The sequence below is a fragment of the Centroberyx affinis genome, unplaced genomic scaffold (genome assembly GCF_046629955.1).
Source record: "Centroberyx affinis isolate AG114_WGS23_722 - 3 ecotype Tasmania unplaced genomic scaffold, CSIRO-AGI_Caff_v1 ptg001797l_1, whole genome shotgun sequence".
Lineage (NCBI taxonomy): Eukaryota > Metazoa > Chordata > Actinopteri > Beryciformes > Berycidae > Centroberyx > Centroberyx affinis.
Genome location: NW_027280187.1, coordinates 123,961 through 135,000, shown reverse-complemented (window position 1 = coordinate 135,000; position 11,040 = coordinate 123,961). Strand labels below are relative to the sequence as shown.

Below are 11,040 nucleotides of genomic sequence, written 5' to 3'. Positions count from 1 at the left end.
GTAAAACTGCTGAGCTAATTGTCAGAGCCATCCACAATCTCCAAGATTTCCCTAGTAGTTCTGCGCTCTTCCCAGTAGAATGCTCAATGAGCAATTTCTGCCAAGCAACAGAAACTGTTTCAGCCAATAAGCTGCGAGTATGACTTTTGGCAAGTATTCCTTGGCAACAAAGTTGTGTGAAGTAGAACCTGGAGTAAAAACGGAAACCCTGGAGTCTTTAAAAACATTCAGATCCTGCAACATTTTTACATTCAAGGTTGATGAAAGCTTTATTTTACACTGTTGTGTCGGATGTATGATGATGTTTCTCGCCAGACTACGCCCATGGCATCACCATGCTGAGCCCCTTTACCTCGGAGAAGAAGCAGCTGGTGAGTTTCTGCTCTCCTAGCGGAGAGGAGCTCAGGAAGTTTGCTGAGGAGCTCCGAGAGTCTATCACAGAGGTCAACGAGATGGAGCAGATACACATCCAGTGTAAGGAAAGAAACATACACACCTTGACACTTGAGAATGCATATGCACATGCACCAGAATACAAACACACACACACACACATATACGCTTATGGTTGGTTGCGATCTCTCTTTGGTGTTGTAGGGGAGTTGGAGAGGCAACAGGGCATCCAGCCACATGGCGTACACACCAACGGCGGGCAAGTGGACACACACACAGGACACGGCTCTCCTTCAGGTACTGCATTTGCACGCACAGCATAACATATACATATAATGCATTAAAAATATACTCAAGGCTTACTAGAAAGTGGGACAACTTCATAGGAGTGAAAAAGAGATACATGGAAAAAAAGGCCTTCAGACTGACAAGAAAAACAGAAGAGCAGATGATGTTCAGAGGGTTAAAACTTTTTGTCACTTTCATTTTTCACTGTGTAAATAAATCACCTCTGTGCAGAGCCTTTTCTATTTTTGATGGTCAGGGTGCAGGTCTTTACTCACGCATCTCATGCAGGAATTCACATTCTGCCTGATGACTTACAAATACAGCTGTCTGTCCCCACAGGCCAACAGGATGCATATGATAAGACCGGCAACAACAATACAGTAGAGGTGAGTGCCACAACTGCTCTGTGTCTCTCGCAGGTAAGTGTTTGCGTCTTTGGCTCTAAGGTGCTTGTGCGCGCGTGCGTGTGTGTGTGCGCAAATTTAGACAGAGAATGTGCCTCATTCTGAAAGGAAAGTGTTGTAGTGCTTTATGCTTTGCTTTAAAAGAGCTCCGCCTGAGGCACATCCACACTGTGCAGCCAAGGATACAAAGGCTGCTGAGAGGAGTCTGCTTTAGTGGCGCTACAAACAGTCTCTTTCTCTGGCTCATGAGTGGATCAGCAGCCACTCCACTCGCTATAGAACATCCCTTCTTTCATCAGCTGCTGCAGCCTTACTGTATAAGCCTTTGCAAGCCACCATAAGCCTAGCTGGTTCCTAGAATACCATCTACAAAGCCAGATAAGCTTGATACCATTAACAGTCTGTGTGTGTGTGGGTGAGTTAGTGAATGAGTAAGTGAGTATGTGTGAGTCTTTAAAACCAGCCATTCCTATAACTGAGCGTAGTTTCCCCTAGTCATATTTCTCCTCTCCATTTCACTCCCTTGCCCTTTGCTTCCCTCTCCTCTCTCTACCTCTCAGCCAGTCCTTTAGAGTTGTAAATAATTGTGTTAGGGAGACACCACGCCCTCGGTGTCACTTCTTTCCTACTACCACACACCAACCCCCCTCTTCTAGCTTCTCATTCTGCCACTCACTCACTTACTCATACACACACACACACACACACACACACACATCACACACACAAACATCCAAACACTTTTCCACCATGATCTCTGACCCTGCAGCTACAATGTTCCTCCTAATCCCCCCACCCCATTTCTATCTCTGGGCTGGTTTGTGTGAAACTAGAATGAGAGAGTGTGTGTGTGTGTGTGTGTGTGTGTGTGTGTGTGTGTGTGTGTGTGTGTGTGTGTATGTGTGTGTGCGTTTTTTCTTTTGCATGCGCTCGCTCTGCACGCCTGCACGCCTGCATGCCCATGTGCATAACCCACGAGAGGGCTGCGTAGAGGCTGCGTTCAGGCTGGTAACTCCTCATGCGTTCTCTGACTGTTCCTAAACTAGGTGTCAATTCACAACAGGCTGCAGACCTATCAGCTGAGCCAGCCCAGCATTGAGTCCGCGCCTCTGGCCCTGGCTGCACCCCCCGCCCTGCTCAGCCCCGTCCAGCACGGGGACCTCCGCCCAGAAACACTCATCCAATGTCAGCAGATCGTCAAGGTGATCGTCGTCGACCAGAGCGGGCGAGGGCGGATGGAGGCCTTCCTGAGCCAAAGCCCCGCCTCCCACCGGCTCATCCAGTCGGCCATGTCCACGCCTGTGCGCGTCAGAGAGGGGGACGGTCCTCAGCCCCCGCTGCCCCCTCCCCCTCCCCCCTACAACCACCCCCACCAGTTCTGCCCCCCGGACTCGCCCATGCCCCTCCACCACACCCTGCCTCTCAGTCGCAGGCGCAACTCCAGCGGCTCCCGCAGCATCGTCTGAGTCGTTGGCTACTTTACGGACCCCAGGGGATAGACATGACCCTCATGTCTATCCCCCCCCCCCCCACACACACACACACACACACACACACACGCACACACATATATACAAACATTTGCACAGACATACATACACACAGAAACACACATGCATGCACACACACACACACACACACACACACTCGAGCGCTAGTTGACTCAGTTTGAGTGGTAAGATGAAAGCAGCGAGAAGTGAGAATCTGAGTGAGAAGGAATATCTGAGCCGGGTGAAAAGACAAAGGAAAAGGAAACCAACAAGAATCTATTCATAGTCTTGACTGAAGGGTATTTTTGAACATGAGTAGTTTTGATGCCATTTCTAAAAGACAAATTTTCTAATCCTCCAACTGTACATGCCACTCGGTAGATAATGGTGTTTGTCTATATTTCACGCACTTTGATTTGTAAAAGAGATCTTGTGATTTTGCATTTTTAAATGTCATTTGGCAACTTATGTTTCTGTGATCTTTGTCAGTGGAACCGAGGGGCAATGTCCCAAAAGCAAACACTGGCAGCTCGAAAGGAGCTGGATCGATTCAAATATGGAGGACCGGGCTAGAGAGTGGATCCTGGCTACAAACTCTATTTTGTTTACTTGCTGGGTATTGATATTTTTGGAAGTTCACATATCTTTGTTTGTTCCAGGTTTTCAGTATTGGATACCATACTCAGTAAGGAATCATTTCAGCACAGTTGCTCTTGCTTCTTCATATTTCAGTTGAAGTGTTTCTTTCTCATCCCCACATAAAATGAGAAGAAGCAAGAGTACCAGCATGTTTTGTTCCTTTTTCAATGCAATTTGTTTGCAGGGTAACGGATGACTAGCATGTAGGACGAGGCCTGCAAGAAAGTAAATATTGCGAGTGCTTACGACGGCTGCTCCAACATCTCCACCCTGTCATGTACAGTAAGTAGTGTAGTGAGCAAGGGTGTCGCTGCTCCCTAAAGTAACCAGACTTCCCAAGACCATATCCTGATGACAATCGTGTTTCTTTGTTTCATTTGCTATTCTTGTGTGTTTTGCCAGACTTGTGTGAGCAGCATCTTCACATTAGTGTGTGACTGTGAGAGCATGTGTACGAGGGTGTTGGTACATTTGTGACCATGAGGACAGAGAGCAGGCTTTTCAATTCCACCCTGAATCTGTGGCACTTTGCTCTCACAGAGCTCAGGAAAGGTTGTACTAAGAGCACTGTGCTTGTATACTGTATATGTAATCTGCTTTTTAATGGATGTCATGACTAGCACTGGCAATTCATCCAGTAGTGAACTGCCTGCAATTCCAAAACAATGCTACAAGAAGAGGCAGTTTCTCCAAGACAGATGACGTCTTGTCCTGTACATTTACTCTTAATGGGGTATCTATTCTTAGATAGTTGTTACTTTGGAATAGGCAATATCTCTGTCCAGGAAACTCTACTTAGACTAACGTTTGAAAAAATAAATAAAAAAAATAGTTTCACACAGGGTAAACACAAGCTCACCTCACAAAAAAAATATCATACCCCTTTCATGTAGTATTTTCTTCGCACACTGAAAAAATTATAGAAGCAGAGATGCATTCCATTAGTGAATGTTACATTATGAGGAAAAGATGTTCATTGAATATTTTTGACTTCAGTACCATGTCTTCTGTCCACTGTCCATATCAGTGGCTCAGGTTTGAGCCAGTTTGTATAGTAGATCACAAGTCATCTACCTGAGACACGCTGAATATGTCTGGTACCTTTTGCACCACAGAATATATTGGATATATTGTAAATAGATGATATAGATTTATTATGAAAAAGTGATTGGTTTGCCAGTATGTGTATCTACGTATGTATTTGTACAGAGAAGATCTAGTTTAAAAGAAAAAAGGATATAGTTATTATAGTTATTATTATTCACATTTAATATCAGGGGGTGTCCTAAATCCTGTTGCTATGAGAGATGGAAAACAGGCAGCTTTTATAGAATACAGTCCAGTTACCATGGTAACACATACTGATATTATTACAGATCTACATTATCATTAAATTATCATATCATATTAATAGAAGATTATTAAAAGATGGCTGTGTCACCTGTTAAGGTGTGTAAAGGGCTATGCTGTATTGGTAACTACATACAGTAGATCACAGGTCTGTGTGCATGCGCACACATGCACAAACACGCATACAAAACACACACGCATACACAAACACATACACAAATATGCAGACACGTACAAATACTCACACACACACACACACACACACACACACACACACACACATACATGCACGTAGCTGCCAAAGCAAACACAAATCCAGCTTAAATTCACCTTGGAAATTGTTTGATTTCTCAAGTCAGCAACCCCACTTTGTTTACTGTAAACTGGCCACGAACGGCTTGACCTGTACTATACAGCATGATTTATTTTTTCATTTACAGTACATGGGAGCAGTTTGAGTATATCTTTGTATCACTATTGCCAGGGCATGTTGGGTTGATTGATGTCATTTCTCCCTTCTCTACTTCCTCCCTCCCTCCCTCTCTGCCTCTCTGCCCCACCCCTTACCCTCTCCGTGGTTGTCATGGAGATGCACCAATCTGCATCCTCACTGTGGAGCACTGTCATTAATCTGTGCACCCTCACACAATGTTTCTAAAGGAGATTTCTAAAGATCAACATGTTTACTAATGGAATATTTCTAAAGTTTTCTGTTTGAAGAGAATGAAAGAATAAAGTAGTTTTTACTCTGGAGTCTCGGATTGTGTGTGTGTGTGTGTGTGTGTGTGTGTGTGTGCGTGTGTGTTATGGCGACCCTCGGCCACTGTCGATGTCAATATCGCCTCCCCACTGTCTGCATCTCTGGCACTGCCTCTCTCTCTAATGAATGAATTTGCACCAGGTGTGCGAGGAGGATGGTGGAATGAAGGAGCCTATGGGAAATCAGTCTACACCGGCCTTCCTCTGTCCTCCTAGCGCACCGGGTCCGAACTCATTCATTAGAGAACAAGGACAATGCCGAGGCGATATTGACATTGACAGTGCTTGTGGGATGTCGCACCGTGTGTTTGTATGAGTGTGTGTGTGTGTGTGTGTGTGGGTACGTGTGATACGCTGCACATACTCTCATAACTCGCACGTCTTTTTCTGTCCTCATAACAACAAGAGCAGCAGGATAGTAATGTGTCATTTCATATAACAATGCCACAGCAGCTATATTTGCCAGAAATATATATAAATAATGGAAGAGATTTTCATAGGCAAGACAGGGCCAAAAAAAATACAAGTTGTTTTTACTTGTCTTCGAATCACTCTTTTAGAAGGGACACACAAAACAGAAAGCTGTCAACACCTAGATACAAACATAATTACGAACTGAAAAAAACACCATTTTGGCTTGAATAAATTATTTTACAAAAACATAGATTACAACAACATGGTAATTACATACAATACACAGTGAAATGAATTGTGCAAGGTACCTGTAGGCTTACAGATGTGATAGAGCTCTCACACTCGGCTCGCCGTTTCTCTTCCGCTCCGACCATCTCCACGTCGGTTCCGAAATTCTTTGTCCCTCTCGCCCCCTTTTTTTTTTTATCTCTCACTCTATTTTAAAATAAGTGGACAGGAGTTATTTAAGGGAGGAGTGTTCAGAGAAGTGGGTTGAAGTGGAGCGACTTGTCTGGCTTTGACTCCAGTCGGCAAAGAGAGACTGACCAATAGTTCAGTTCAGACTGCTCAGTTCACTTCATGTTTCTCCTCCTTTCTCTCCCTCTACTCTTGCTTGGTAGAGCGGGATCCTTTCCAGGGTCTGTGCGCAGGATGTGGCTCCATGACCCAGCAAACTACAAGTGTCACTCTTCCTCAGGCATTAGGTGTCAGCAAATCAGTCTTTACATAGTGGTCTCTTCCCATTCCAGCTCAACATCACCTGCAAACATACACAAATGTGTGGAGTGAGCAATAACTGGCATACTGTGGTATTTGTGTGACTCTGTGTGTGTGTGTGTGTGTGTGTGTGTGTGTGTGTGTGTGTGTGTGTGAGAGAGAGAGAGTGTGTGTGTTCATATGCAGTTCACCTTCCATGGCATCCAGTGAGTCCATCTTCTCCAGAGCAGAATAGTTCACAAACCAGATGGATTGGCTGTTGCCTTTGCTGCTCAGCAGATCCAAGGTACTTTGGTGCAGGAACATGTACTGGGCCTGACAGCACACACACAAATCGATAAATATTTTTTCCATTTGGTGATTCAAATCATGCACTAGTTTGTATGCAGTGGTGGCCGTCCTACACTGCAAAAATGTCCCTCTTAATTTGTCACTTGATTCAAGAAAAATTGCTGATGTGCATTGAAAATAACTGAAATTATCGCACCCAATTTGCAGATCTTTTCTTCTTGTTTCAATGAAAATTTTCAAGACTCTATACTAGGCTAAATGGTGAAGATGGATAAGATGTTGTTTTTTTTTTTTTGTGTCCTGTATATTCCGCCTTAACGCTGCAGCAGTCACTGCAGCCCTTGCTTTCTCAAATGTTGTAGTAGAGCTTAATTTGCATACACCAAATTAATACCTATTAATTAATCCATTGCCAGATTATTCCCCTTGTCAAAATCTGAATTCTTAAAATACTTCCTCTTGGGGATGGGAAGTAGGACAAAAGTAGGACATCTGCACCGCCATTTGTAAATCTTTGATGATATACTTGAACAACTGGAACAACATAACAAGAAATATGACGTGACTTTTTGTCTTTTTGTTCATTCTCTCTAGCTGTGGACAGGCGAAGTGCGGTGTGAACGCACCAGATTCTGCACCATACACATCCTTTCACTGCGCAGTTCTGCCACCAGGCCGTAAACGTCCACAAAGTCATGATCGCTGACATGCTGGATGAGGTGGTCCAGAGCGATGAACACACCGGTCCTGCCCACACCAGCACTAGGGAAACAGGGAGAGAATATGCAAAACAAAAAGGTAAATGTCTAACACAATGCACTATGGATTTAAACTGCAGGAGTTTCAAAGTTATCAAAGTTATATAATCTGCATTACTACTATACTTAAAATGACTTAAAAGTTTATGACTTAACAGTTTATGACTTAACAGTTTATGTCCTGCCCCAACAAAGGTACACAAGGGGATTGTATATCAATTACTGTAGTAGCATTTATAGCTAGACCTTGATCTAAACCCCAGTCATAAGCAGAAACAAAAAAAATAGTTACTGCTCTTTCCACTACTATAATTTATCCAGTGACATTATGCTATCATCACTGAGTCGTTACTGTACCTGCAGTGCACCACTATAGTGGTGTTGTCGTGCCTGTTGGCCCTGATAGTTTTGACAAACTGAATGAGCGTGCTGCTGGACTCTGGGACTCCATGCTCAGGCCAGGATGTGTAGTTGAAATGGTGAACCACCATGCATTCCCCGTACTACCCAGAGAGATATGCAGAAGAAGAAAGACAGGACATCATAAATTAATGCCTTGTCAGTATTTTTATGTAAATTATGATGTTTGGATTATGATGATCAAATTAGAAAGGCTGTGTTGCAACTATAAATGTAATAACTTCCCATTAACGTAATAAACTACTAACTTAATAACAATTTGCAGCTAGTGTAATAATCCCGTTTCACTTTCCCACTAACGTAATAATGGTTATGTACCGTTAATGTAATTACTTTTTTCTGTTAACGTGATAATTATTACATTATTGGGTTTTATTACATTAACAGGAAGGTAGAACTGTTTGAAATATAAGCCATTTACAATGATCGCCAAAGACCTCTTCCACACATACTCATCCCTGTTTCAGATGTAGCACCAATAACCAAATTTGTGAAAAAAGTTGAATTTTGATGACTATTTTATTATCAGTTCAGCTATTTCATTTTTTAACACTGAAAATGTCAGCCTTCTCATCACAATAAAACCCATTGTTATTGTTATTATATCAATGGTTTATTACGTTAATGGAAACATTAACAGCAACAAATGGCAAAAGAAATGAATTTATTGAATATAATGATGTAGGATTGCCATGATTGGCCCGACAAATGGTTCAGTCTCATGGCACAATAGTTATTTTTATTTATTTTACAATAAAATTCATGTGACAATTGGATGGAATAATTGGACTTGCTAATTAGCAAGAAATAAAGTGTCTGTATCGTTCCACATGTGTGTGTTGTGTGTGTGTGTGTGTGTGTGTGTGTGTGAGAGGTTATTAGCTTATTAGCTTGGTTACCCTTTCTACTTTCAGGGCCCTGATAGTCCAGTCAGGATTGACGTCCTCTGTCAGTTTAGTAATGATTATGTCACCCATCACTGACAGCGGCTTGTCGTCATCTGGCCAGTATTGGTTACACCGGATCTGAAATGTCACACACACACACACACACGCACACACACACACATACACACACACACACACGTAGATCAGATCCTAGTGTCTCACTGAAGTACCAAACCAAAGCCAGCCCGTCCTCTAAATGTTGTCACTGGTGTTTTGTAACAGTATTAAATCTGCCGTGACGCAGGCCTACCCTGCCTTTCTCATAACACTGCGTCAGCATGGCGATGGTGCGGGTTCCCGTCTCCAAGATCATCCTCCAAAAGTCAGCCACTGTGCCGGGGAGAGGACCCTGGGTCGCTATGAACTCATTAGGACACAGGTAGCCCTAGAAAGAGGGGGGGGGGGGAGAAAGGGAGGGAGAGAGAGAGAGAGAGAGAGAGAGAGAGAGAGAGAGAGAGTTCATCCATTTATTTTACTATTAGAATTGATTGTCTCATTTTGTAATGTATTCACTGTTTACTCTGTTGTTAGATCAACTGTATCTTTTTTGGTTCACTGTCCTTAGACGAAATTCATTCCAATAAAGCATGTTGAATTGAAAATGAAATTGAGACAGAGAGAAAAACAGAGAGAAAGAGAGAGAGAGAAACAGATGTCTTTGATAGAGAGCTTGGAGGTGACTACAGGATGATCTATCCATCTGTTAATTAGTTAATCTGTTTATTTATTTATCTGTCTATCTGTCCTTCCATCCATCCACCCTTCATCTATCTGTTTATCTATATTAGTGATGGAAAAACAGGCAGATAGAACAAGAGAGGGCCAGAGAAAGAGCCAGAGGAAGAGAGAGAGAGAGAGAGAGAGAGAGAGAGAGAGAGAGAGAGAGAGAGAGAGGGACTGAAATTCCTCTAATTACGACAAATGGGTGTCATGGCTGCATAACTGGTGTCATAACCTTATAATGACTCAAATGGAAGCAAGCCTCCAGGTTAACCGCTGGGCTTTTAGCAGCTGATAGCTAGTACTTACTGAGATGAAGCTGGCGTTGATGTAGTCAGAGCCTGGCATGCCTGGTTGAGACAGCAACTTCACTCGGTTGTTATTATCTGGACACAATGTAGTGAGAAAAAAATGTGTGAAATGCTGTATAAACTGTAGTATATATTAAAGCTACAATACAGCTATTAATTCTAACGTACATTTATTTATAAGATATTCTGGAAGCTAATTTTCAGTCTTGCTGTCACAGCAAGGCAGGTTTTCCTTTAACAACGCAGATTTTACTGGATGCCAGTTTCACTTACAAGGTTTGATGTTGTTGAAGCGGTTCTTGGATCGGTTCCAGGGCAGATCAGCGTCTGAAGTGGCCAGGTCCTGCAGCAGCTTGGGGAGCTCCTGGGGAGGTGAGGCTTAACACGTCAGTACACACATGAACAAACACACAGATACACACATACTCTGAAACATTAAGGGTAAAAAAAGGTCATGTTTGAGGGACACTTACCGCAAACTCTTCCTGGAACTTGGCATTGTCGTTGGCACACAGATCCTCCACATGCTGCAGAAAAGACTTCTTATTGACAGGCCTGACAGAGCGGATGAAAGAGAGAGAGAGTGAGAGAGAGTGAGAGAGAGAGAGAGAGAGAGAGAGAGACAGAGAAGACAGAGACAGATGTACAAAAACCCCAAAAGCAATAGGCTATTTACTATCAATTTATTCTAGGTTACAACATGGAATACATGAAATATATACTACGCTGTACTGCAGCTACATAATCACACTCTTCACACTCTTAATACTGGATGACTTACTTGAGCGATTTTCTGTAGCTGAGAAGCCTGGACAAAAATAGACAGCAAAAACGAACCGTGAGAATCAAGCATAATTGTTTAACTATTACACAGAACAAGCAAACTGAAACCGCGCACAATAAACAAATTAAACCAATAAACACACTCTGCAGTGCAGTATTTATGTCCATGACAGTTAAATTGGGCCTCATTGAAGACAGCATCATGGAACTGCATGTTTAAGCAAAGAAGTTGAGGCGTTTTTTTTTTACCCGATCCACTGTGATTTCCTAACTCTGACAGACTTTGATGTTTCACTCTGAAAGAATGTGCAAATGGGAGCAGAGCTGAATGAGGCAGCTGGGTATCACTGTGTGGC

General features: G+C 42.9%; 2 protein-coding genes across 2 annotated transcripts in view; one reads left to right on the top strand and one right to left on the bottom strand.

Annotated features, from left to right (window-relative positions):
* iqsec3b (IQ motif and Sec7 domain ArfGEF 3b) overlaps window positions 1-2,551 on the top strand; it is a 22,627-nt gene extending 20,076 nt beyond the window's left edge. The window contains exons 12-15 of the mRNA XM_071529527.1: window positions 316-474; window positions 598-695; window positions 1,029-1,067; window positions 2,132-2,551. Of these exons, the coding sequence (XP_071385628.1) occupies window positions 316-474; window positions 598-695; window positions 1,029-1,067; window positions 2,132-2,551 (716 nt within the window). The remainder of the gene's footprint in view (window positions 1-315; window positions 475-597; window positions 696-1,028; window positions 1,068-2,131) is intronic.
* A 3,908-nt stretch (window positions 2,552-6,459) lies between these two features.
* Window positions 6,460-11,040, bottom strand: part of ptprq (protein tyrosine phosphatase receptor type Q) — a 52,568-nt gene continuing 47,987 nt past the window's right edge. The window contains exons 66-75 of the mRNA XM_071529513.1: window positions 10,683-10,709; window positions 10,375-10,456; window positions 10,175-10,265; window positions 9,900-9,976; window positions 9,121-9,255; window positions 8,823-8,948; window positions 7,861-8,006; window positions 7,372-7,507; window positions 6,646-6,769; window positions 6,460-6,497 (exon numbers count right to left, since the gene is read on the bottom strand). Of these exons, the coding sequence (XP_071385614.1) occupies window positions 6,460-6,497; window positions 6,646-6,769; window positions 7,372-7,507; window positions 7,861-8,006; window positions 8,823-8,948; window positions 9,121-9,255; window positions 9,900-9,976; window positions 10,175-10,265; window positions 10,375-10,456; window positions 10,683-10,709 (982 nt within the window). The remainder of the gene's footprint in view (window positions 6,498-6,645; window positions 6,770-7,371; window positions 7,508-7,860; window positions 8,007-8,822; window positions 8,949-9,120; window positions 9,256-9,899; window positions 9,977-10,174; window positions 10,266-10,374; window positions 10,457-10,682; window positions 10,710-11,040) is intronic.